Source organism: Athene cunicularia, assembly GCF_003259725.1.
Source record: "Athene cunicularia isolate RWA chromosome 3 unlocalized genomic scaffold, athCun1 chr3_part1, whole genome shotgun sequence".
Lineage (NCBI taxonomy): Eukaryota > Metazoa > Chordata > Aves > Strigiformes > Strigidae > Athene > Athene cunicularia.
In genome coordinates, this window is record NW_020799097.1 from 57,710,089 (window position 1) to 57,737,952 (window position 27,864).

Here is a 27,864-nt window from a genome sequence, read left to right on the forward strand (position 1 = left end):
ATTTACTTTAATTTCCCTGTATTGTGGTTCCGAGCACGTTTTTCAGTGAAACAGTATACAGATGTTTCCATTGCCTGCTTTCTCACAGCCTGTGTGAGCGGTGATAGTGGAGGCTGACCATTACAACCAAAGCATGGAGTACTGGATGGATGCTGCTAGTTAGGACTTGTGTTCTGCTTTTGTGGAATACATAGCCATGGGACATACTCTGAGAGTGTATGTTTAATAACCCAGTTGTCATAAGGGTAATTAGCGTTTCTGTTTGGATTTAAAAATACTCTGGAAAAATCGCTTGGACTAAGTCAAAATAATTTTAAGATGATGTGCTTGATAGTTGTGGACTGTTACAGTACTTGAAAGTAAATTTCCTCCAAAAAAATCACAAATACTTGCCTAACTTTTCCAAGCAAAAGGTCATACCGATCTTCTGGGTTTTTTCATATGCAGGTGCAGCTGGGACAAGCGGATATAAAATGCCCAATCACAGAGTGCAACGAACACCTGGATGAAACAACTGTCCTCTATAACCTGCCCCATGATGACATCATCAAGTATAAATATTTCCTGGAACTCAGCCGCATTGACTCCAGCACCAAGCCATGCCCTCAGTGCAAGCACTTTACAACCTTCCGGAGAAGAGGCCACATTCCTACCCCTGCCAAATTGGAGAACAAATATAAAGTGAGCATGCTTGCCAGGAGTGTGGGTTAGATGGCACTGCAAAAGTAGGACAGCTTTTGGTGGGCATTAAGTGAGCTTTCTTGCATCACTGCGGCTGTGTACAAGCTGTGATTAGGAATATGAATCTGTAGTACAGCACTGATTTAACTACTTAATTGTTTTCTAACAGTTCAAACAGTTGAACTTTAGCCCTTACTTCTTTGGTAAGTGGTATAATTTTGTCCTAACACACATTTTAATTTAAAAAGTGTTATACTGTAATTTCAGTTGAATGTAAAAAGCAAGAGATTACAGTTAGAAGAAGCTTTGGGCTGCTGAAGGTCTATCTCGGTTCCAGAAGACCATGGTTCTGTCTTCGGCATCATGCTCTGTGTTAGTTTTCCATCCGGTTATTAGATATGTTGTGGTTAATTTCATGATTGAGCTGGCCTTTCCTGGACAAACGAGTTCTTCTCAGTACAAGTTTAGATGACTGTTTAGATAGCGCTAATTACACAGCATAAGATTCAGCCCAGTACAGAGATTAAAAGATAAAAAGGTTGTATATCCAGTGGAGTTGAAACCTTGGTGAAGCTAACTCTGAGTTATGAGCTACTTATAATTAATGCACTGCACAGATACACATATGCCACACTATCTGTTGGACTTAATTTTTTCAGATTTTTGACATCTTACACAGAGGTGGAGAAATTCAAAACTGCAGGTAAAAGTCCTTCTGCCCACAACCTTTCTCCTTTACCCATCTGCTTAGCATTCCCTCAGATGTAGACAGGATGTAGAGTCCAGGGTAAATGAGAGGTTTTAATGCTTCTGCAGTAGCCTCTCAAGGTACCAGAAGCTGTTAGTATCCCACTGGTGTGGGTCACAGGTGGTGCAGCTATTGTCTCATAAAATGCCAATTCTGAGTATGTTCCTCAAGATGCAGAATGGGTCATTCTGCCCAGCAGTGCTCTTTTATGAGTTAAAATGTTCCCACCATTTCCCTACAAATCATTATCAGAAGGGATGGGAGACTGTGTGATGCATGAAATAATACATCACTGCAGGACCAGGGAACTGCTTCTGGCTTGCACTATATTGTAGCTCTGATCTGCACAGCTTAAGTCTCCTCCTGGGAACAGACTGGCAAAATGTATTCTTGAGCTGTGCCCAGCTGTTGCCTGGTATAATGTCTAGTTGATGCTGCTCAGAAACATAATTAGGGAAAGTGCTAGCAAACTGTGTGTGATCATAGTCCAGGCCTTCAGCCTACTCCCTAAACCTGTGTTGTTTTCTGACATAGGTACAGCTTTAACTTACTTTAAGCTTAGCACAAGGAATAGTTTTGTTGCGGGAATAAGGTTTAAAAAGAGTACTACATATGAGATTGTGTATATGTGAGTAGTTACATACACACATAGCTGTGGGCCCTTATTATCACTGTTTTCTTAGATTCTCATGTGATTGTATGTATCTTGTCCGTGCCTTCAGTTACAGGCTCTTTGGAGGTAAAGACTCGTTTTGTTCTGCATATAGCATAGGAGACATGACTGGAGACTGGCAGACTCACATATTCACATGCAACCGATATAAACAGCAATTGCACCAGATGAATTCTGCACCAGCACTGGAAGTGCTGCCTTCAGAACTGAGTCATGTGTGCAGAACGTCTATACCCAAGCCTACTAGTAGGATCGCTGCACGCAAGGGCTCAGTGCAAGTACCCTCACTGTCCTATACATTGCAACAGGAAAACAAATACAAGAGCACATTTGAACAGATGGGTTTCTTTATGTTTTATGGGTTTTTACATATGTTATATGTAAAAATGTTATTAATGACATTCCTAAAATTTGATACACTATTTAAAAGTATAAATAACATCTAAATTTAAAGAGGTAGGAAAATTATTAATTTTCTTTGCTAGAGCTGTTTTGTGTCAGCTAAACTGATCAAAGCCCAGCAGTTCAGTTTGCTGCTGCTGGTTTTCGTTTTTGAGGTCAGTCTTGGTGGGCTAAGCCTAGAAAGTTAGCTGGTGCATGTATGTTGAGAGAGGAGAGGAAGGAAAGGGAAACTTGCTGCCTAAACCTTTCTTCTCCCATTAGTGCCACTTAGGACAGCACAGTACAGCATTGTGACTATTTAGTTTTTCATATCAAATATTTGTATCACAAATGGATCCAACTTTTAACTAAGGAAATACCTCTGCCACCTGTCTTATGACCTCAGTTGGGAGTGCAGGACTTGGTTGTAGACAAGATCCTAATAAAGCTTTGGTGAAAGCTAGTATTCCAAAGTGCAAAGGAAATGGGCATAAACTTAAAAATTAGTAGTTTAGTTCCTATGCATGGAACAGATACAGGTTTCACAAAAGTGATTAGGCTAGCTAGTTTTGTGAGGAGTTTTGGGGGTGATCTGGGGATATTTTTTTTTTTTTCCTCCTAAGCCCTGGATTTCACCTGTTACTTAATGTTAGTTCTTTGACCTGCCACCTGCCATGAAGAAGCAATTCTTGGTTCTTGGACTCTATTTCTGCCTTGTCAGCCTGTGAGGTTCATAATGAAGTTTTCTTGTTTGCTTCTGTCAAGAGATACACATCACATAAAAGAAGGGCTTTGAATGCTTGGCTTTGGAAATGTAGATGTTTTTTCAGTGCGGTTGTTACATAAACTGTCTTGTTGGAACTACTCAAGAGTTTCTGAAACGTTGCTTTAGAACTAGTAGGAATTTGTACCTGCAAAGATGCTGTGATAAAACGGGTCTGTGTATTTCATATCAATCAGTTTTCCCCTTTTTGGATCAGATTTTAACCTTTAGTATCTATCTTCATGGCTGTACATTACTTCAATCTGCCTTGAGCCTGAACTGCTGTGGACGTGGTTATTTTGCTGTGCTCTCCCTCTTTGCTCTCAGCTGTTCATTCCTGCTAACTTGCTCTTGCTCATGTTGATGTTTTGGTGTCACACTGGGAACTGGATCAAAGATCAGCTCCAGTGGGATACAAGATTTGTTTGTTTTGTTGTTGCTTGTTTTCAGCTGGTACAAGAGAGGGGACTGGTTGGTGACAAGGAGGTGGCAGCTGTTTTGGCAGGAGCCCATATTTATTTTGGAATAAAGTAACTGTGTAACTGTAACTAAAGATTGTAGTTCATGTAATCAATTAATTGCATGATTAATTTGGCCATCCTATTATATAGCTAGCATTCCAGTAAGCAGCAGAAAATCCCATTAAGATTTTTGCAGCTTCAGGCGCTCAGGATATTTTTAATGTGCAGTAAGTTTTGCTATAATTGTCACATCAAGCAGTGTTTTGTGTTGAAGTTACCTACCAGTTTTGAAAGGTCTTTTCCTTGGAGGTGAGAAAAATCATAGACTAGTCCACAGTAAAGAGGCTAGCTAAGAAAATGGAAAATGTTAGCTTCAAAGGTCAGTGTTTCAGAAAGCTGAGAACCAAAAGGGCTAGTATGAGAAGTTGTGTAATCTTTTCTATTTCAAGGGAGACTGACCTCCAGATGGAACAGAAGTTTGTGTATATATCCATCCTCTCAATTCTGATTGACTGAAATGGAAGTCGTAAAATAAGTGGAAAAACTTCTGTGTGACGAAAAACATATTTTTAAAAACACTGCATTGATGTTTGGGGGGGGGTTCGGGTATAGTTTCTCTGCTTTGCTGGACTACGGTGTATTTTACTGGTTTAAATTATATGTAGATAGCATTTCTGTGTCCTTGTGATGATTTCATGCACTAATACTGAAGCACAAAGCAAATCATATTTGACTTTTTTCTTTCAGAAAAGCAGAGAAAGAATGGAATAAGAATCTGAAAGACTGCTATAATTGGCCAGTTGTGTTTCTATTTCTTAAGCACACCGGTGTCACGCTAAATCCAAGTTTGAATAGGTTTAGAGTTTTCTTTTGCAGCTACTGGAAAACAAAGAAAAATAAGGTTCACAAGTACTTAAAAGAGCATGCTTTTCTTTGCTTAATGTATATTCATACAGTATTGAACAACAGAGAAGTCAAGTGGCCCATTCAAAATGTAAAAACTATTTACCAGTTCAGTTTTGAGGAAAGTGCTGTGAGGGGTGGCAGGTGGAAGAGGAAACTAGGAACTCCAAACCTGGTAATGAAGTAGACAGTTCCCTCTAGTTTACTTCAGTTAGTCAGGCCTATTCAGGGTAACAAATGTTATTCTGAGTTCATGCGGTTAGAGCCTCATCCTGTATTTCAGTACTTTCTGAGTAATTTATTTGGAAACATCTGATGTCAGTGTGCATGTATAAAATTAAATATATCTCCTGGTGGCTGCTATATTTCTTCCAATTATATGCATGCTATAATGGAAAGATAGAGCTTGCAATAAATGTCAGATTTTCACCAGAAAAATAAACCCAAAACCAAACACACTAACCCTATTTTTTAAATTATGTTGTCATTCTGTTTAGGAAAGAAGTGTTAACTTGTGGCTTCCCAGATCGTTGGTTTGGGTTTGTATTTTTTTTAACATTCATGTTCTAGCTCAGATGTCTGACTGCTGCAACTTATAAAAGCTTTCAGGTGGCAGAACACTAAATTGTGGCTACAAGCTCCATCTTTGTCTGAGGCATAACAAATACTGAGTAGTACAGTGTGATGCTTTGCAGTAAGTCACTGTGACATGTTAATGAAAAATGTAAATTCAAAGCTTGGGGTGGGGGAAAAAAAAGATATGGGGCAGGATAGTTGTTAGTAATCTATCTTGTATATTGGTTTATAAAGTATTGTGGAAACATGGATCAGTGCTCTGTGTTAGTTTGGTTAGTAGCAATGAATACACTGTTCTTTAGGTTCTTCAAAGTGGGAATTTTCCTCTTTCCTGTTAAACTGTTTTATTAGGAGATTTCATTTGGGAAGCAGAGATGCAGGATAGTGTATTCCCTTTGGTTTAGCATCTGGGCTATCAGACAAATCAGAAGGGGCACTGGTTTTATTTTGTATTGGTTTTGTTTATACTTTATCTTGGCCTTAGATATTACTTTGCTTTCATGTAAAAAAGTAAGAATGCTTTTAATCCACATGTTGCATGTGGTGTTCCCCTACAAACAAGTTTAATTTGTTGTTCTTTCCTGGTTTTGTGTTGCCTACCTGTGTCTGCAGTAACTCACTTCACTGACAGGAGGCATGTGATAAGCGCAGTTTTCTTCTGTGTGAGGTATCTTATTGTGTGCCTTAGCAGAAAATGTCACTTTGGAGATATAGAAAACAGTAAGCTATACTTGCACCAGCTACAGGATATCAGAATTTCATCTATTTTAATATTACATTCCTTTGGAATCTTCTTGATCTGAAGGAAATGTATGTATTCTAACACTTTTTTTTTATAAGGATAATGACTAGTAGATGGTAACTGCCTAAAATGTTAATGTGTTGTAATAAGAAGATCTGTTAATTCAATGTGTTGTAGTAAGAAAATCTGTCAATTTCTTGATGCTGCTTCTCTTCCTTGCACTTTAGCCTTATGCCCAAGGAAAGGATCCTGGAGGGGAAAATGCTGTCTTATGGGTAGTGAGAAAATTATTAATTCTCTTGACCATTAACTCCCATTTTTACACTTGCTGATCTGTAGATGTATATTGGCATAAAGAGGTAAGCTGAAGTGATGCATTGAGCAGCACATCATACGGTCCTTACTATTAAAAGTAAAATACGTGGTTAAAGTGCCGCACAGAGGTACATCACTTTATACAAATGAAGCTATGATTTTTTTTTTTTTTTTTTTTTTTTTAAAAAAAAAAAAAAAAAAAAGCTTTCTCTCTACAGATGAAGTTAAAGACAACCACTGAAAAATGGGTCAGCTACAGTCATAAAAATGCTCATCTTGAGCCATTGTGTCAATTAAGTTTTTAATGTGAAACATTAAAGGCAGAAAGCTAAATGCTATCTGTGTGTATAGAACTTGGGGAATAGCATTAGGGGTAGTAGATGGCTTCATTTCTCAGTCATGCATCAGGGATCAGATCAGCTTTGTATTAGTGTGCTGGCAGTGATGGATATAGAAATTGCACTTAAAAGTACTAATTTCGGCTGCCCCCCAGCAAAATACTTAAGATTGATCAGAGTGATTCCTTTGGACTCTTAATTGGAGCCAAGGCAGCACACCACCAGTCAGCATGTCTGAGCAGAAGGCACAGCAGCTGATGGGAGTGAGAACTTTGGAAATACGGCTTGGGGGCTTCATGTGTGACTACACACTAGGATGTAGTTTCCTGAGCAGCACCCTCACACTATGCATGGCCAGCACAGACACGTGCATGGTTCTGTGTTGAACCAACTCTAGGCACGGATACAACTCAAAATCTTTTTTTTTTTTTTGTCTGGCTGAATTCCTCAATCCTGTCCATCAGCTAGTACCAAGCAAGGGCAGTGCCAGGCATGGGCTGCAACTGGAGCTGGTGGACAGGACTCAGCAGTCACATGAGAGATGTGTCTTCCCATCTTTCAGGCTGAGATGTTTTGCTGCCAAACACAGCAGAAGTGGATACATGCCTGTGTCTAATGTGGCTTCTAGTTGTTGCTTTCCGTAGTCACAATCCAGGTAGGAGGCCTGTCTTTCATCAGATAAGCACCAGCAACTTGCCTCTATTTATTACTTGTACAAACACACCAGCTGCTATAGCTTTTATCAAAATGGCTGTGCTCTGAAGGAAGACATGATGACGATAATACCTGTTTGACACAATGATTTAATACCCAGGGAGTGGGAAGAATAGATCCTTTCTCAACTTAAGGAGCTTGGCTTGTGGTTTTTGCCATTAGCTGTGGTCTGTAGCAAGTGGGCTGTTTGGTACAGCTTCATCTTGCCCTTACACAATCAAGAGCAAAAGGAGGTGCCTGACTTCCAGGTGATAGTTGTGGGCATTGGTTGAGACTCTTGCTCTTGGCCCTTTTTCCCAGGACCATTTCTAATATAAGCTTCATAACCCATTCTGGACTCTGTAGAGACTCTTCAGAAGACCAGGGAGTCCCTGGTAATAGCCTTGGCAGGGAAGTTTATAACTAGAAGACTGAGATCCACAACACTGAAAACTGGCTGCTAAATTTTAGGTGACCTCACACATGTATTGGAGCCAACTGGATAAGCTTCCTGGATTTTGCCTTTTGGCATTTGAGCCACATGGTGAATTTGGGAAGAAGTTTCTATGCTTAAACCAAGCTACATGTGCTTTGTTTGCTTGGGGCCTTTCCTGGCTTTAGCAATTAGTTCTGTATTTTCTCTCTTTGAAAAAGAAAAAATTAGTTTCTACAACTTGTGTTTTTAAAATGGACACTTCAAAGGATGTTAGACCTTTGTTGGGCAGCAACTCTCTTAATTTAAGAGCTGTCATTTTAAAACGGGCTTTCCAGTTGGGTCAGTGCCCAGCTTGCAAACGTCATGTTTTCTCATTTGTACAGATCCAGTGTCCATCTTGCCAATTTGTCTGGTGTTTCAAGTGCCACTCTCCCTGGCATGAAGGCGTTAACTGCAAAGAATACAAGAAGGGAGACAAGCTGTTGCGTCACTGGGCCAACGAAATCGAACACGGGCAGAGGAATGCCCAGAAGTGTCCAAAATGCAAGGTGAGCTGCTCTCCCTTGGCTTCCAGGTAGTGGCTTCAAACCATTTAAATATGTATTAAAGCAAGTATTTGCAGCTTCTGTTCAGCATTGAAAAAGGGATTCACACTTGTGCAGATTCTTGTCAATGACCCATTGAGAAAAAACAATCAGATGTTCTACTTACTGGTTCCCTCATCGATTCTGCAGATTCCTTGCATGTAAAAAAAATATGGAAATCATAAGAGCAGGCTATGCTTATAATGAATTTGTTACAGAATAAATTATTCCTAAAATAAATGTTTAAAGAAATTTAAAGCTTTTAGAGAAATATGATGCCCTTTGTCAGGTTTTCCAAAGAGCTTGAGTGAATGCAGTGAGTAAGACAGAAAGTACTCTGTCAACAAGTTAACTAAGGGACACTTGAAGATTTGGCAAAACTGGGAGTATTTTTAGAATTTGTTAGTTCTTTGCAAGTCTTTTTCATGCATTAATTACTGAAGTGCAGCCACGTATTCTAAAAATGTTATTAATCTCTTTCAGGATAGGAAATATTTCCCACTACTCAAATGAGATGCAGCAGCCCTGCACATCCCTGCCCTGGCTGACCTTAATGAAGGTGGCCATCATTTTTGTTCACTATTTTGTTTGCAGCACTTATCTCCAGCTACTGACAGAGTAATAATTCAAAATCTTGAGAGCACCATGGTGGTGGGAGACTCTCCTTTTTTTTTTTTTGAAAGGGAGTGCCTAATATGAACCTATCTATTGCTCTACATCTACTTCATGGAGAGAACAAAGTAGGGAAACTGGAACATTTGATAGGAAATAAATATTGAATGGGAATGTTTCCTTCTGAATTTCCAAAGTATATTTTTGTCACACTTTGAGCCTTACACTGTGCGAATAACAGAATGTTTATCATTTTACTAGTATCTTATTTTGGTCTTGGAAAGAAATGCCTGTGATGCCATAGCTTGAAATTGAAAGATTTCACTAAGAAAACACTAAGAAAAATTCAGAAAGCTCTAAAGTCAGCAGTTTGTTGTTTACCCTTCCTCCTGCATGCGCATGACATTTTAACAGAGTTTTAACAGCTTGCTGTATGGTAAGAATTGATAGGTTTGAGCCAGTTCTAAAAATGTTCGCTTTCTGGGAAGTCTTTACAGTAAAATCCTTTTACAAACTTCATTCCTTTTGGAGTGGGAAGTATGCGTTTTGGTTTTAATTCTTTGACTTGTGTCCAGGTTCAGATTTTATGACAATGTGAATGATGTAACTCTTGAAATAAGTTGTCCAAAAAAGAAGAAAATGCTTCAAGAAAAAAAGTACAAATGTAGAAAAGCAGGGAGAAGAGAGCTGTTAGTTGCAAAGAGAAAGGAACTAAAACTGCTAACCTTAACATGCTTATTCTTCGTTTTTTTAAAATTTAAAATTTAAAATGTACAACTGTTTTCACCATACTCAAAATAAAAGGTTGGACACTTGAAACTTATTCAGGTTAAGTCACTAATGTTAAAGCCTGAAGTTGCATGAATTTGGCTATTAATTTCATAAATACTTGAGGCTTCTTTTCTTAATCAAAAGAAAATAAAACCTTCTGCATGGTGGGAGGCAGTATGGAAGGTTATAAAACTAGCACAGAAAAGAACCTTTGTTAACAAGTCCTTTCTGGTGATGTGGTACAGGTGAATATTGAAGAGGGAGTTCAACCTTTTCATAAACTGTATTGCTAGTCCCTCTCCTGATATTATTTTGATTTCTTCAATGGTGAAAAAAATTCTTCCTGCCTACAGCCTTCAAAATGGTTATCTCAACACACTGTTTGTTTTAAAACCGAATCTATAATTATCAAATAATCAAAAGAACCACTTAGCAGTTACTGATACTGTTTTTTTTTTTTCTTAATCACTTTTTGAGTAGTTGTAAAAAATACATTTTGTGGAGAATTCTTCATCAAAGCATTAATATATGTCTGGGCACACACAGATAAACATTACATCAGTTAACAATTTGGATTGGGGGATTGGAACTAATACTTAATCTGCCTCTCTCTCCAGCCATCCCCCCAAAACCTCTATATAAAATGACATTGAATCAGGTGTCTACCATATATCCAAGTAAAATAGAGAAAAGAGTGACAGAGGTAACAGATTTGGTACATAATTTGATTTATCCTTGTTCTTGATCCACATAGTCAGTGTTTCAGGTGACAACATATTTTGATACATGCATATATTCTGCTTAAAGAACCTCTTTCATGTTTGGTTAAAGATTTTCAGCAGCCAGAATTGCCAAGCAGCTTGAGGAAAAGGCAAGATTAAATTGTAAGTGTCAAGATTATTAATATTCAGTCTTTATGCTAAAACTGAAGTTAATGGAAATTAGAAACTTCAGTAGAGGTAGAATTTCTTTACTGAAATAACTTCTAAAATTACTGGTAACTTGCAAAGTGTGATACTGATTCCCAGTGTAAACTGTGGCCATATTTTCCAGATATCTTCTGGAGTTAATTATATATACACACTGACACATATACCCACAGACTCTTTCTTTAAGTAGCTGTAACATGGAGAAGTAGAATCCGCAATTATTATCTTGTCTGGGCGTGAAGGTGAGAAAATGGGAACACTCTTATGGTGTGTGTAGATATAGGCAAATCCTTAGGCAAGTATTTACAAGTTTTTTCAGTAGTTTTGGTAAATGCTTTGAAAGAACATAATCCCTTAATGTGAATACTAGCAGGTACTGTTAAATAAGCTTAAAGTTGATTACTTTTTCTTGTAGGTGGACACAGCTTTAGTGCAGCTAATGGGAATAACATATATTTACTTGATTTCTCAAGATATGCTTACATAAGCAAATAAAAATGTTACATGCTGTCAAAATACATAGTTGTAGATTCATGTTGTGACTGTCAGTATGGAAATATATACTACTAAATGCTACTTTTTAAAAACTATCTTAATTGTTACATCTTTATTGTTTCTAATAGAGCCTATTTCGAATTTATTACATGCTATTGTGAGAAACTCAGTGTAGACCATTCTTCTCAACAAGGCTTGTTCAAAAAGCACTGGTCTCGTTCTAGAGGGACTAGCAAATGAGTTCAGATCTGCTACGTACTACATGTCTTTTCATAAAATCAATAACCTTACTTGTCTTTCCCCACTGCTGTTTAGGGTTTTATTTTACAGTTTCTTGTGACGTGTTTGCAGCGAAATGCCTTTTTTCCACAAGTGTTTTTTACAGTACAGCAAACCAAGGAAGTACTTCAAGTTGGTGTTATCTTACCACAGATTTCAAAAGCACCACTGTCTGAAAAACACCAAACAGTGGCTCTAGCCTAGAAAGCTTCGAACAGTAGAAGAAATTTAAGTAAACAAGGATGTCAATGCAAATCTAGTTTTATGTACTTCTTATCTGTGGATTCACTGTTATGATTCATACAAGTGTTATCAACTCAGGGCATAGTTTTTGAAGGTGTTGTGCAAATTATTTCTCACACTCTGAATGGAGGAGAGTCCTGTCTTGTATAGGAAGGGATAAAGCTGTGCACCAGCTTTTCTTCAGAAGGAGTGGAGGAGAAATGGCCACTCATTCTCAGATCTCTTAGAAGCAATTTCCCTAGAAGAATTCTGTGAGAGGGTATGTAATGTGCAGAGGAGGTAAAGTGAGGGGCTGAAATAGACACTGTGCTACTTCAGTTGTTCCTTAAGACTCTGAGATTTGCCGTTGGTGTGTAATTTTCACCCCTCTTTGTTGTGGGAACCATTCTTGGGTTTCTGAATGACTATACCCTCACCTTACAGGGAAAGGTTTGTCTTTGAGTTTGAGCAGGCTCTGGATGCAGGATGAAACCAGTAACACTAACTGAATGCTTGGAGGCAGAAGTGGGACTTGTAGTCATTGTGCTTTCACCTTGCCTTCTCCACCCACACTGTGCTGTGGGGGAGCCTGCAGTTACAAGTCACCCAGCCCCACATGGGGGGGCTCATCACACTACAGCTAACTATAGCAAGGCGCATTCCCAGCCCCGTGCATTCCCCCGGCTGCCTGCTGCATGCCACGGCATTGCCAGCAGAGCAGGAACACTCGTGTGATATCTGACCCGTTGGTGATCACTTTCTCAACCTATAGATTTGTAATCCATCTCTGTCAGTGGCTTATTCCGAGGGGAGGAAGGCATGCCCATGTGAACGTAAGCTGAAGTTGACCCAGTGAGATGTCATGTCTTAGGCTTGAAAGCAACCTGACTGATTCATACAGAGTTCATCTGGTATTGTCAGTCTACGTGCATATGACAGGGAGCACAGGCCCTGCATCTAAGGTTGTTGGGTTCTTTTGTTTTTTTTTTTTAATGAAGTCTCTCCTCACTAAAAAAGGAAGGTTTTTTTACAACAAAAAATACAAGCAAGTGCAACCAGTTGTTCCAAATTTGCAACTTTGAAGACAGTTATATATGTGCAGATAAGTATTCACTAAAATTTTTTTAATACTTTTTGAAGAAGCAAAGATAAAGTATGTGTAATTGCAATACATGTCTGTGAGGAAATAAGTCCTATATCACCTTTGTTTTAAGAGCACAGTATATCTGGAGGATTTAGAGCAGAAACAAGTAGATGTCTGGCTAGCTGGAGCTGGGATACTTCTAGGAAAATGTGGGTGGAAGAATAGCAGTGTCAAAGACATGGGTATTTCCAAAAGGTATTGATGGTAGAATGTATAAAGCTACTGCCAGCAGTTCCTTGAAGTTCTTTGTACCAAAGAATATTAATTTGTTTCTGAAATGTGAAGTAGTTTATGTTTGCATCTAGGGTTTTGATAGGCTCCAGGCTTGTACAGATTTTCAATTAGGATGGATGGTAACTTAATAGATTGGGTTGGTAAATTGGAGAATAGAAAGGAGAATTCAACAGTCTTGTCTTCTTTTTGAAACAGCCAGTTAATTCTCATTAGTGTCATAAAAATGTGAGGGAATTAGATCTTAAGATGGAGATATGTCACTGAGTCACCAGATAAGGAAAGGTACCTCTAAAATTGCAAAATTCTGTATACTTGCTGTCTGAATTTCAGTCCCCTGCAAAACTAATTGGAATTAAATTTTAAACTTAATGTGTTTAAAATATATTAACTCACTATTAAAATTCCTTAATTTCAATTCAAATTAATCTCTTAGGAAATAAATTAAATAAACTATGGCTCCATGAGTGGTCGAAATTTTTTTTGTATAAAACTTGAAAAATAAAAGCAAAAGTCATGCTGACAATATCCCTTTTAGAAGAAAATAGTGTATAACTTAAAAAGTTATGCTTAAGTTGCTAAAATATTGGATCGACATTTCTTTCCACTTTACTTGCAGTCAGTGCTTAAATGTGAATGTCTCAAAGTAAAGTGGCTTATAAAGCTTGTCAGCAATGGTATTTTGTCAGGTGCTTCTGGAAGACAGGGCACCAGTGATATAGCAGGCTTCCTCAGGATAGAGGGAGGGTAACTGCTCAGTGAGTATTTTACATCCCTTCTTGGGATGAATACGAGTCCACTGGAATACTTGCTCACTAGAAAGTAATGTTTTATAGCTCAGTCCACTCTCTTATGTGTAGAAGAAGCATTTGCAATTGTAGAAATACAGATTCTGAGATCACTACTGTTGGTCAGATACCCCAGGAGTCACAAGCATCTCAAGGCGAGAGGCTTCAGTTGTACCTGAGATTTCAGCATCTCTGGTGCTTGCAGGCCACTGAGTCATGATGCCTTGTCTTCACCTGTACCTCCCTGCAAAATGTAGATATGGATAAGAATTTCAGGAGGTGTTCATTCATTTGTCACAAGTTTCAACAAATAAAATTCCAGTTGGATGTAAGGGAAAAAAAATATTCTCAGGGAGGGTGATGAAGTGTGGGACAGGTTGCTCAAAGAAACTGAGACATACCCATACTTGGAGATTTTTAAAATCTAGTGGGATGAGTCCTGGAGCAGTCTGATCTGACTTTGAAGTTAGCCCAGCTTGGAGCTAGGAGTTACAATAGATGACCTCTGAAGGTCATTTCTACCCTCAATTAAGTATTTTTATCTGCCATTGCACTGTGGAGCATGGTCTTGGGATAGACAGGGGTTTAGCAATTAAAGTGGCTGTCTAATTGTATTGATGTAGTGAAATACTCAGCCCCAGGACTGCCCTTTCTCCTAAGACTCTCAGAACTATTAACTAAAGCTGAAGCCTTATCAAATCTGTGCAAAGTAGGTAATGTACCCGTTTTGCAGAAGAGCAGATGAAGATACAGGAATGAAGCTACTTATGCAGGCAATCAGCAAAGATGGATGTAGAACCTAAGCAGCCCAGCTTCGTGCTGTACTGCAGCCATTATGAAGCTTGGCATATCCTTTTATATGATTTGTAGAATCTTTCTAATCCCATACTTTTCAAATCATTCACTCTTAACAGTAGAGCCTTTCTGGTGTTAGAAAATGCCAAATCAATTTGTGATGGTAATAGGAAAGAGAGGGGAGCCATAGGTAGCATAGGACGGAAACCCATCTGTTGATGGGTCAGACAGAGTTCATAACTATATTTACAGTGCTGCTTTTATTTTTAATAAAGTTTGATACTAATGTGTCTACTTCAGTAATTATCAGTAAGGGCAAGGATCACTCATTCTCCTCTGATACAAAGAGTGTTTAAACAGAGAAGGAGGATTATATAGAAAAATATGTATGGAAATCTGGAAACAACTATAACTCAGATTTGATGCTCTGAAACATGCCTTTAGAAAACCACTATTGTCTTAGGATATGTGCAGTATTAATTAATGCAAATACTGAATTAAGCAGTGGGTTGTTTGTGGTGTCTTTTCATGTGATTTACGGACTGCACCAGGAAGTGCCTACTTTCCTGTGCTTAGTGAGGGGGAAAAAATACTTCTCTTTTTTTCTTCCACTCATACAGATCCATATCCAGAGAACAGAAGGGTGTGACCACATGACCTGTTCACAGTGTAACACTAATTTCTGTTACCGTTGTGGGGAGAGATACCGTCAGCTCCGGTTCTTCGGAGATCACACGTCAAACCTCAGTATCTTTGGATGCAAATACCGTTACCTCCCCGAGAGACCACATTTAAGGAGATTAGTGAGAGGCTCTGTCTGTGGTGAGTGGATAAATGTTCCTTATGGAGAGTTGTGCAATGAGGTGATTGGGGAGGTGTCAGTAATACTTACTTTAAACCACTAGGTTTTATTTGTTGGATGGGCAGTCTGTTGTTTAGTTATGTAAAAGGTAGTTTATTAAATATATCTAAATATATACCATTTGCACCACCTTTTTTAGTGGACTGTGTATGAGTAAGTATTGTGTCATCTTCTGATAGCTTCTGTTTTCTAACCTTTTTTAATAATAAGTAAACAAACTGGAAAAATACTGTCAAATATGCATGTTGCTGGGTGTGATTGTTATTCTAAAAGCATATAGGAGAAGTGGATCAGAGCAGGAGCTTTCTTAAATGAACCTTTGAGTCAGGGATCTATTTTAATAAAGTGCTGTTTAGATTTAAACCTGGTCTGGGTTTGAAAAACCTAATCACTCAAGTTTGCCCATTTAAATAGGAGCATACTTACCTTTTATCTGTTAGTTTTGGTTAAGACAAGATCCAGCTTAAAACAAAATACAACAATGTACGTTAATATATTTCACAGGAATATGATGCCAAAAGCTTGACTTTTTTTTATTTAAAAAATAAAAAAAGAATTCCTAATTAACTATTGAAAAGTGGGGACCTATTAAGGAAAATAAGACTTTTTGTACTTGAATTAAGGCATAGAAATTGGAAATGAGTTAGAATTCACCTAGGATGAGGAAATGCTTTGAGTTTATCAGCTGATGATGTTGAATGTAGAGGTAAAGGTAAGAGACTGAATATGTGGAAATAGAAGTCAGCAGACTTCCAGTGACAACAAACACATTCCAGTAAGAAAACTAGGTGATTTCTATTTTAGAGCAATAAAAGAGTTGGCACATTAACTCATAGATCTGGTAATAAGAATGCCGATCTTGCTGATCTGCAAAGTTGTGGGAGGCTTGCAAACCTGGAATGCTTGTCTGACAAATGGCAATAAGATATCCAGGCCCTTTAATTTGACCTCAGGAACTTGCAAGGCTTTAGAACAAACTTGAGAGAGGTGAATTAAAGATACAGAAATAAATAGGAAGGTAGATGAAAAATCAAAATGATTGAATGTGCCTGTCCTGATATGTTTTGTAGAGATAAATTCAAACGCATGAGATGATCTAGTCTATATTAAAGACAATGCTGTTACAGGAGCACGTGGGTATAAACTGTTCATGAATAAATTCAGGCTTAAAATTCAAGAACTGTTTCAAAGCACTTAGTAATGGTTCAGAAGAGCTTTAGTAAAAGACACAGTGGCAAACAGTATAAGCTGTTTTAAAATGGGTCTTCGTACATTTGATGGAATTATTATATGTGATAGCAAGGGACTGTGCTCAGAGACAGTACCAAGTCTGTGCTGATCACATGAAGGATCATGGGTAACTATTCCAAGATTAAACCTGCTATGTACAATGGATATACAAATATAAAATAAAAGGGTTTTATCACAACATAGATCTGCAAAAAATAAATTGTCTTAATTTGAGCAATGATTTACATATAAGGCATCTAAATATGCAGTTGGCATGTTTTAATGCCAAAGTCCAGAATACAGATGCACATACTGCATGGGCCTAACTACTATTAAAATTATTTTCTATTTTCCCTGTTTCCTATTTCAAGAAGCAAAAATACACAACTTTATCCTTTTAAGAAGAAACAGCTTTATTTAGTTTTAGTTTATTTGCAGTGACTTGGAAGCAGTAAAGAAATGCAGAAGTGCTTATCTGAGTTAAACTTCAGTCGTGAGTTGTATGTGTTCATATAAAAACATGCATGGAGAAGGTATAATTTTACTTTCATTTCCTGTTTGCAAGTGTACTTGTGGTTTGCCTTAATTAATAAACCAAGAAAGATTAGCAAAGCCTGCAGCCTCATCTTAAATTTCTCATAGGGTTTTCTGTTAAAAACTTCTCTCCAGGACTACCTCTGTCATACAATGTTATTTTTCACAGGAATGGTCATCATTTGAATGGAGACAGAGCAAGCTGAACCTGCCAGCACATTTAGTAATTGCCCTCATTTTTACAATGGCTTGTTCACACCCAAGTTGACAATGATTCAAAGAATTCTGCATTGACACTCATATGACCCTGTTACCTCCAGAGCTCTAAATTAAAATATTGATCCTGATGCACTTTATGAATAACTACGAAAGCACTCTAGAGCCCTAACAGAACTCACATGTGAAAATCAAAAAATAAAAGCTTCAACAGTTTATATCAGATTAGAATTCAGGAATTCAGCTCATTGATCTTCCTCCATTTGATTAGGTTATGGCTTTGGTTGGCATATGTGAGTCAGTCTAGATTTTTGTACTTTTTTCCACACAAGTGCACATGTGGGTGTGCATGTGTTTTTTTTAAGAAGGCTTTATACTGTTTTAAGATTGTATCTCCTGACAGTTTTCTTTCAAGACAATATAATCCGTAACTATGATAGTGTCAGTTTGGTTTGTGGATTCTGTTGCCTTGAATGGTGGGAATTTGGTGAGATTTAGCTATCTTTGTGAAACCTCAACAGAATTGATCTGTGCCTGTTAATTGGGTGAGTGTAAAGGTCTGCCTAGTGAGTTAGTCCCCAGCAGTGGCCAGTTAGAAATAAGATCTCATTCCCTATCTATCTCCAGTAATCGTTGTGGATGCTTCCTTAGTTAAGGTTTGTATCTAAACCTTTGCTTAATAACTATCAATAGATAGTTAATTCAACACTTTATGCAGTTCTTAAGTTTTGGCTTCCACAATATCTCTGGTAGGGGCCATAGGATTTCACTATGTGTTGCATGGAGAAAGTACTTCCATTTCTCCTGGCTTTTATTGATTCCCAATAATTTCATTGGTTACTTCTGTTATAAAATTGAGTAAATAATAATAATAGCTTAGTGGCTTTCTCATGTCTTTTATAGACCCTCCATCAGATTCTTCTTTGTTATGATCTTTTATTTTTTTCTGTTTTGTTTTGAACTTAAGCTTCCTAGTCTTAAAATCAAGTTGAAAACCCAGAAATGTTTAGTTCCAATTAAGGATCATGCCTGGGCTCAGAGGTGTCCTGGTATTTAGAACTGTAAATGTAAATATTTTAAGGCTTTATCAGGTAAGAGGGGAACATTATCATCCGTAGGTGTTAGTGTACAAGCCTGGGTTTTGGTTCTGTTCTGACAGTCAGCAGAAGATGTTGGAAAAAGGAGATGGTAGCAGATAGACCATTGAAAGCATAGTCATGCTTTAGTAACATGCAAGAAATAAAGATTGGATTGCCTGTAGTAAAATGCTTCTGCTAGTTACCTAAGTAGTGGAAATTAAGAGAACATTATTTTGATTGTCAGGGAGAGATTGGGGAGGTGTTGTTAGATACATTTTCTTCTGTGACTTTTTATACTTGCTATGGAGAAGTAGTACTTATTTGAGTAAACATGATGATTTTGTAGCCTTGTGCAGTGAAGGTTTTTTGGCCTGTTTCTACTAAATCTGAGTGGGTGGGGTGTGTAGAAGGGAAAGAACACTTCATGGAAGGCTGGCATGCTATCATGGTTTCTGTTGAGAAGCAAGTGTTCATGCCTACAATCGCAAACTGCTCTATAATAAAAATAAAGGGAAAATCATTTATGACATCATAAACTTTTTCTTCATAAACCAGTGGTTTTGTAAATGTAATAGAAATCACAGGGAAAAGAAAATAACCTGGGAGCAGAAGTGGTCTCTAAATTTGATGACATTTCTCTCCCTTCTTTAGCCAGCATATTTTTTAGATAAACTTTGTCCTGTGACCAGTGCAGTAAGCTGAAATTGCTTTTATCCTTCAGTCCCAGTGGACTTAGAGATTTCATTCTCATAGTAATTATTCGGCTAAGTTGTTGGAGGCAGAATGTTTAGTTATAATATCTAGTGATGAATTGCACAGAAAGAGAAAACATGTTCAGCTGTCTTAAATGTACTTAAGATGTCATTTAAGTTACACCTGAATTCAGTTTGGTGAATTACATTCAAAATCAATTGCTAGGTACTTCATGGATGCGTAACAGGACACAACATGTAATGATGCTATTAAAGCAAATGAAATTTTTTGCATGGAAAACAGCATTTCAGATAGGATTCTGAAAGCAGCATGTTTTCAGGTCCAATGTGGTCCTGTCCCAAGACAGAGTGCAAGATGCGCTTTGTGTATGCAAGGCCTCGAACTCTGCAGAAGGAAGCATGCATTTCTAGGATCCAACCTTCATTTAAGTCAGCCTAATTTGTAAGAAGTTGCCTATATACACTTGATAGAACTCTAAAAACAGACTCAAACTTGTATTGGAACTTAAATCTACATAGATGTGATTGTTTTGATTTGTAAGTGGATACTTTTAGTGACCCTGTTCCAAGTCTAAATATCATGTTTATGTAAGACAAAACTTTTTCTCATGCTAGTGACTAAATTTGTTTTCTAAAACTACTATATTAATTTTCTACATGGCAAAGAATTCTCTAAGGAGTTACGGTGTTTTGTATACATTATCCTAAAACTGACAACCAAATTCAAAGTTAGGCAAAGGAAAAATTCTGTCATGTTTCCCTAAACATTTTGTCATTTTGCAGAAAAACATTTCTCTATCACAAGTGATGCAACCCCTCTGAGACACCAAAAATACAGTTATTGCATTACCAGAGATGTCTAAATCTTTATGCTGAGTAACCCAGTAGATAAAAGTTTACCATTAATTTGTGTAAAAGTGGAAAAAGGTTCTCTTTTGAGCCTTGTTCCATTTACAACCGTTTCTTTTTAAGTTACCTTTAAATACTAGCTTTTGAACACTACCGAAATGGCTATCATAACCTACATAGACTAATGACCTAAGATTTTATTCAGCTCTGAGGCAAGTTTTATATTTGATCCCTCTGCTAGTCTCAGAGCTAACAGATGTAAGACAGTGGATCATTGGGAAGTTTAGTGCCTGCAATAGACATCCTTAGTCTGATAGCGTTTCTTGTGTGTCACGGTTCCTTCGGATTGAAAGCTTCATAATCCCTCACACTATAACAAATTATTTGTGTTGAACTGGAATTGGATATAAAGTAATGTTCAGTTTAGACATGTGAGATGGAGCATTTTATAAATGTTTCATACAATACTGATGATAATGATTGGAGTAAAAAGTATGTATCTCCTGCTCTGCAGTGATTGCTGCTGTTGGTACTTTTACTGATGGTAGCTTGTGCAAATCATGTTCACCTCATGTTAACTTGTTCCTTAATTTTAGTTTACAAAGGTAAAGGATTTAAATGCAGTAGATATATAAGGAGAAAAGTTACTTTGTTTTGTTTTTAAAGTGTAACCTTTAGAAAGAACTCATTGATAACTAAAAGAAGATACTGTCTCATGATGATGGATTTATCCTATAAGATCTTGGAACTACACTATACTCATAACTTTACATTCACAGGCAGAAGGAAAAAGGCACTCAGTCTTTATTTCAGCTCTGAGTTACTTTGTCAAATGTGTAAGTAAACAAGTTCTTAAACTGAATTTGTTTAGGAACTGTTCTTTGTGTCTGCAAAGAAATTATTCCAGTCAAAAGCTAACTTAGTTATTTCTGCAGACTTTATTTCTGTGTACTTGGTCACCAGTTCAGTGGTTTAAGTTTTTAATAATTCTAGTACCAAACGTCATGATTTTGTAACATTCTAATTACATGGTTATTAGTAAAGAGAGTTCAGAGCTTAAAACAATCTATTATAAGCTTTACTTTGAAATTAAGAACTCTGGTAATGTTTTTAAATGTTTTTAATTGCTCATTTTTTGACTTTTCTTGAGGTTTTCCATCGTTCTACATTCCTTCTCCTGTCTACACTTGAATAATTTACTTGACAGCTTCTATGTGTATAGAATGCAGCACAGTGGAGTCCCAAGAAGGTTTACCATTAAGATGCCTAGCAACTAGAGTGATACAAACAATATTTGCCTTTTTTTTTTTTTTTCTTCTAGGAATTAATGTTTCACACCCAACACACTCCTATGAAATTTAAAAGCTATGATATCAAAATAGAGCATGAAAAGGACCAATTCGTTTAACTGTTGTAAACATTTTCAAAATATCTCATTTTTCCTTTAGACTGCCCAAATTAGTGGCTCAGGTTATGGAGAGGTTTACATCATTATTGAATGAAGCAATCCTTTTACTGAAATCTGATAAAAGTAACTAGAGAGAGGTAACAAACTTGCTTCTCCTCCATTTCTGGAGGTGAACTTTAAAAGACATGCTTAACTTTGTAAATCACTTAATTTCAAGAACCTGATCAGACTGCTGGTGTATTGGTAAAAAGCCCTGCCCTGCTGTGTTTTCCGACAGCTGAGACAAATGACATTTGTGATTCAACCTCTCAGCCTGTATGGCTAGGGAGATTCTGCTGTTCAGTTGAAAGCATGCAACATAAGAAAGATAACTTGTATTCAAAGTTCAGTTTTAGCTTAAGTGCCTCAGAAGGAACCCTGCCATTCCCTCCATGCATTTTTACAGATCATGAACTCAACAAAAATAATGAATATGAGCATGTTTTATTTGTTCTTAGAGTCTTGTGCTCTAGCTAGTGTGCTGCACAACCTCGCTGCCTTACTCCTGTAAGAGCAGAAACATGTCCTTCTAAATAATGATCCAAAATAGACTTGGCTGTGGTTTGATTTAGACCTAAATCATCACTGAACAGAAGGACTTCACCATAGCCTTTTAAAGCAAGCAGAAGCATATTTACAGGTGATGGTCTCATTGCATTGAGCTAACATCAACTCAAAAATGCTGGTTTGCTTGGCATCTTTCCAGGGTGGTGGTTGTACAGTAGTATTCTGGAGAAGCTGTATGATAGTAGCTTTATAGCTATCACGTTTCTGTCAATGCCTGAAGGATTTCAGAATGGAAACAGAAGTAAATGCAAGCTAACTGTTAATGTACAAAATGAGCTGTACTCAGAGTTGTGGTGGGTGAAAAGGGCAAAGAGAGGGATCAGGCTGAGTGGTGATAGCTCCCAGTTAGATTTGTAGGATGAATTTACCAATAGGAATCCTGGTAAAGTATTAAAAAAATGAACCAGTGTTTGGGAGTCCAATATGAAAATATTTATGGATGGTTGGAAAGGGAAAAACAAAATGCCTACTTTGAATTGTTTAATGAATTTTGCATTTCAGCTGGAAAACTACTCATTACACCCCTAATACTGGTTCTGGGACTGGCACTGGGAGCCATAGCTGTTGTAATAGGTAAGAGTTATATAAATGAATGAGTCTGATTCTGATTTTGCAGTGACTTTCTGTATGACATCTCTGTATTTTCATTTCAGAGATGGACACAAGGTACAAATTTCATAGATACCATTTTAGTATAAAGCACATTACTTTTATCTAAAAAAAAATGTTTAGAATATTTTTTTTTCTTACTTGTATTTTATGCCTATTAGGTTTACTTTTTTCCCCACTTACTTGACTTTCTGATTCAAAATCTTTTACTAGTATAGTTAAAAAGGCCTGAGTAATTTAAACATAGTCCTGGGGGCTGACTGACTTGAACCATCCCTCTAATCACCCCGGTGGACAACAATTCTAAGATCTTGGTCTTGTGCGTGGTAAGATATTGGGGGCACTAGGCATAGTCCCAAGAGCCCTCCAGCTTGAAGATGCAGCAACAACAACAAAGCAGCAAACTTCGATGAGTCAGTCTCAAAATCTGATCCAGTGCAAGACTGCCAGATTGTATTCCATCACAAAAACAGTACTGTAAACTCATTTGCTAGAGTACCAAAGTTCTCTTAACATGGTTGTATTAATGGGGATGTAGTTATTCTAGCAAATCTGCTCTTTGCCTGACTTAACTGAATTCTCCTGCAGAAATAAAGTCATAATGATAAATGTGTAATTTTACTCATGTAAGTGCATATCCACTATTTATGTTGGCATTAATATGTCAATTGGGGATTATGCTGCTTTACAGCTCTTTACCAGACTACTTATTCCATTTAAAATTTGCAGTGTATGCCCAGCCCTGAGGCTTGTTGAGATGTGGCACCTTTATTTTAATATAATAAAGCCAAAATATACCAGGATAGTTATATTAATAAGATTGTACATAACCAATAGGCATATAACCAAAATACCATTACAGATTTCTTAGATTACATCTGGCCAAATAAGGAATATTGTTATTAATTTCATTATTTAGGCTAAGAATACATATCTTTTTCCTGTATTGATATTCTGAGTTGTATTCACCGAAAAGAGAGATCTTAAATATTTATTCTTTTTAGTGGCATTTTTGTGCCAAAAATATAGGCAATAAAGATTTCTTAATACCAGTAAAGCTTATCTTGCTTAGTAATCTGGTATACTTGGAGCTCTGGAGAGATGAGGGGCCCAAGAAAGCTGGTTAATACTCAAAGATCTCCTCCTCCAAGCTCAGGAGCAATGCATCCTGACAAAGAGGAAGTCAAGTAAGACTGCCAGGAGGCCTGCACGGGTGAACAAGGAGCTCCTGGACAAGTTCAAACACAAAAAAAAAAAGCCTACAGAGGGTGGAGGCGAGGATAGTTAGTCTGGCAGGAATACAAAGAAATTGTCCAAGCAGCCAGGGATTAGGTTAGGAAGGCCAAAGCCTTGATAGAATTAAATCTGACCAGTGACATCATGGCCAATGAGAAGCTTCTGTAGGTACATCAGTGATAAAAGGAAGACTAGGGAAAGTGTGGGCCTCTCTGAAAGGAGACAGGATATCTGGTTACCTGGGATATGGAGAAGGCTGAGGTACTCAATGACTTTTTTGTCTCAGTCTTCACCAGCAAGTGCTCCGGGCATGCTGCCCAAGACATGGAAGGCAAAGGTGGGGACTGGGAGAATGAAGAACTGCCCACTGTAGGAGAAGATCAGGTTCAAGACCATCTAAGGAACGTGAAGGTGCACAAGTCCATGGGACCAGGTGAAATGCCTCCATGGGTCCTGAGGGAACTGTTGGATGAAGGGACTCTGCCACTATCCATCATATCTGAGGAGTTGTGGCAGTCCGGAGAAGTTCCTGCTGACTGGAAAAAGGGAAACGTAACCCCCATATTTAAAAAAGAAAAAGAAGACCTGGGGAACTACAGGCCAGTCAGTCTCACCTCTGTGCCTGGCAAGGTCATGGAAAGGATCCACCTGGAAACTATGCTAGGGCACATGGGAAATAAGGAAGTGATTTGTGATAGCCAGCATGGCTTCACTAAGGGCAAATCATGCATGACAGATTTGTTGGCCACCTATGACAGGGTTAAAGCACTGGGGGATAAGGGAAGAGCAAGTGATGTCATCTACCTGGACTCGTGTAAAGTAGTTGACACTGTCTTGCATGACATCCTTGTCTCTAAATTGGAGAGACATGGATTTGACAGATGGACCATGAAGTTGTGGCTGCCCCCTCCCTGGCAGTGTTCCAGGCCAGGTTGGACGGGGCTTGGAGCAGCCTGGTATAGTGAAAAGTGTCCCTGCCCCTGGCAGGGGGGTTGGAACTAGATGATCTTTAAGGCCCATTCCAGCCAAAATTATGCTGTGATTCTGTAATTATGCTGGGAAGAGCACCACTCTTTTGCTTATATTGAAAATTAAGAGGGTTTTGCAGTAGTATAATAGTGATAACTACAGTAATACCCAGTATGTCATTGAAGTCCCATCCTAGGTACAGCCAGATAATATGTGATCAAAGGCAGCAGTATGAGCAGTTCCAAAAACACTTGATTATTCATAGGAAAGTTTTGGTTTTGAGGTAAGTATAGCAATATCTTCTGCCACACAGCTGTTAAAGTAGTCTCACTATCATAGCTGAAAACCATTCTACACCATTTACAAGGCTATTGAGCAAAGCAAGGACCCTGGTGACCATAGTAGTCTTTTGTTACATGTTGTTACTGTAGTGGTGTCTGAAAAGGAGATCTTTCACCATTTCAGTCAGCTGGTGGCAAGAGAAAGGGGCTTATCCTCACTTGCGTTTGAAAGAGTACCTCTTATGAAAAACAATTTTTCACTTGAATAAATGGAATTTAATTAATTAATTAATTTTTCCTCTTACAGCTTCCTTTCTCTCAAAAGCTATTAAGAATAAGTAGTTCTCTGCCCAGGCAAGGATAAACATTTGGTATTACTTCACAATAGATGAGGATGTTGGTAAAACAAAATAATTTTTTTAAAAAAAGTAAAGCCATAACATGTTGCCTCTGTTACATGCAAAATGCATTGAAAACTAGTTTACTTACATCAGCCTTAGATTTAAACCTAAGAATTACCAAAATGCTTTTAAAAGTTTTAAGTTTGTATCTTCTACAAAACAGTGTGGTTTGGGAATTAATTTGTCAGAGTTGGAAGCAGGGTTACCAGGAATTTGTTGTAAAGTAAACAAAGTGTAGCTTAACTCATTTCTGAAGAGACTGTTGCAAGCTAATAGTTTTTCTGCTTGTCCAAATGCCTTATCTAAAGTCTCTTGAGACATGGAAATCTGCATCTGAATACTCTACATACATTGAGAGAACACAATGTACACACTATGGATTGCATTTAATTATGGTTTTCTTCTTATTTTCTTCTTTTGACAGGTTTATTTGTGTTTCCTATCTATTGCCTTTGTAAAAAGCAGAGGAAAAGGTCACGGACAGGTATGCCCTGGTAAGGATGGACCTTACTCACCTGAACTGAGCTGGTCCTGCAAGGGCTATATGCGCTTTGTGCAACAGAGCAATACAGTGCTGGTAACAGCATCAAAGCCACCGCCCTGGAAGAAGAATGGGGGATCGATCTCCTGCCATCTTCCCTCAGCTGAAAACACTACTGCAGACCAGAAAGCCTCTTTGCTCTGGTGCACTCTGAACAAGATGGGCCCCCTGACTGCTGCTTTTTAAATGTTTGTTTTGTTTTGGTTTTTTTAATTATTACTTTGGAGGGGTTTTTTGAGTCTTCTGAACTAGACAATCAAAGTCTGTATTGTAGCCACAACTCTACTACCGATTTGGCCTGTGAAGAAAGCATTTAACTGCTAACATGTGCTCCATTTAACTTCAGTGTCAGCCTTTAAGGGGGAAATGCTTAGAAGTGTTTGGACTCTTACTGTATACTGAGCATACTACTTTTGGTATTAAAAACTACTTCTGTAAATAAATTCCATAACACAGCATTCTGTTCAGCATACCGAAACCCTGTTACATGCCAGAGCATGACAGCTGGTTATCTTCTGAGTCCTGCTAGTGGGCAAGAGTGTAGATTACCACTGCCAAACTGCAGTGCCTCAGAAGGAAATATCCTCAGTATTGAAGCTCTGTGATACTTACAAATATGCTGATTGGTTTCACTTCAGTATTTAATTTATGACAGTCTATTAATATTGATTGTGGGGTGTAGAGCATTTTGAAACTCTCCCATTATAGAAAAAAATTTGAAGCATTTAGATAATAAGGATCTTCCTGTCCCAAGATATCCCTGAAGTGTGTTTGCAGGGAAGCTGGAAACCTGCACTTCTGTTCTGACTTGGCATAAATACACGTGCTAAACACTAGTTGTGTGAAGATTGACTTGATGAAACTTTAAACTTTAACTTTTTTTGTTTGAAGTAGGCTACATAACTCTTAAGAGCATCCACTGATGTCTCATAAGGAAAATCTGTGAATTTGGGTAAGGGGAGGGGTCATGAATTCTTAGGAGACCATTTCATTCTTATTCTCTGCTTCCAGTGTTTCTCTTTCTCGGTGTTACAGATCTGAAGAGAATAGCTATCGTTGCTCTTTTTTCCTAACTTCAGAGTACTACTGTTTGTTACCAGACCTCTTTCTGAGCACATCACCACAAGAGCAATGTAATTCGTTGGTAGGAAGCAGCTACTGAGAATTTTTTCACTTTCAGTTATAATCCAAATTTATCATACAAATATAACTTTAAAAAAATCAGTATAAAATAAATTTCTGTAATGAGAACAGTGATACAAAGGAACTGAATAAGAGAAATGTCTATACTTTAAAAATTCAAGCTGATCTTTAAAAAAAAGAAGATTGGATTTGTACTGTGAAGGTACTTTTTTTTCAGCGTGTGTTTGACGATGCATACATATATATATATATATATATATATATATATATATATATTTGCATATATATGGGGAGAGTGGGAAGCAGGGAGGTGGGCAATGTCCTAAAAAGTCCACAGACTTCAAAATTTAGGCCTGCAAATAGCATATCATTTGAGAGGTGTACTTTGCACCACTTTGAAATCGATATTAAATCTGAATCTAGTTGTAATTTTAGTAAGTATTATTCTACCCCACAAACAATACTGTTTTAACATACTCACTTTGACTTCAAAGCCTCAGTGGAAGAAACTGATGATTTTTGTTTACCTGGAAACACAAGTATCAGCTTACCATAGTTGACTAGTATGCTTGATTTCTGCCAGCTTCTGGTTTTGTTTTCTTATTTTGGGTTTTTTTTGTTGTTGTT

The 27,864-nt window shown here is 37.7% G+C and overlaps 1 protein-coding gene across 1 annotated transcript; it reads left to right on the forward strand.

Moving 5' to 3' along the window:
• Nucleotides 1-441: 441 nt before the first annotated feature.
• RNF217 (ring finger protein 217) lies at nucleotides 442-26,537 on the forward strand. Its single transcript, XM_026845928.1, has 5 exons — nucleotides 442-681; nucleotides 8,094-8,258; nucleotides 15,181-15,382; nucleotides 22,559-22,630; nucleotides 25,978-26,537. Exons 1-5 carry the CDS (start codon nucleotides 442-444, stop codon nucleotides 26,049-26,051), a joined length of 753 nt encoding a protein of 250 aa, XP_026701729.1. The 3' UTR covers nucleotides 26,052-26,537.
• The last annotated feature ends 1,327 nt before the right edge of the window (nucleotides 26,538-27,864 follow it).

What these genes read in the sequence shown, in the direction of transcription:
- RNF217 (XM_026845928.1), top strand. Translation starts at nt 442, where the DNA reads ATGCAGGTGCAGCTGGGACAAGCGGATATAAAATGCCCAATCACAGAG. An exon ending in AATTGGAGAACAAATATAAA is followed by an intron (nt 682 to 8,093) that starts GTGAGCATGCTT and finishes TCATTTGTACAG; the next exon opens with ATCCAGTGTCCATCTTGCCA. An exon ending in AGTGAGAGGCTCTGTCTGTG is followed by an intron (nt 15,383 to 22,558) that starts GTGAGTGGATAA and finishes TTTGCATTTCAG; the next exon opens with CTGGAAAACTACTCATTACA.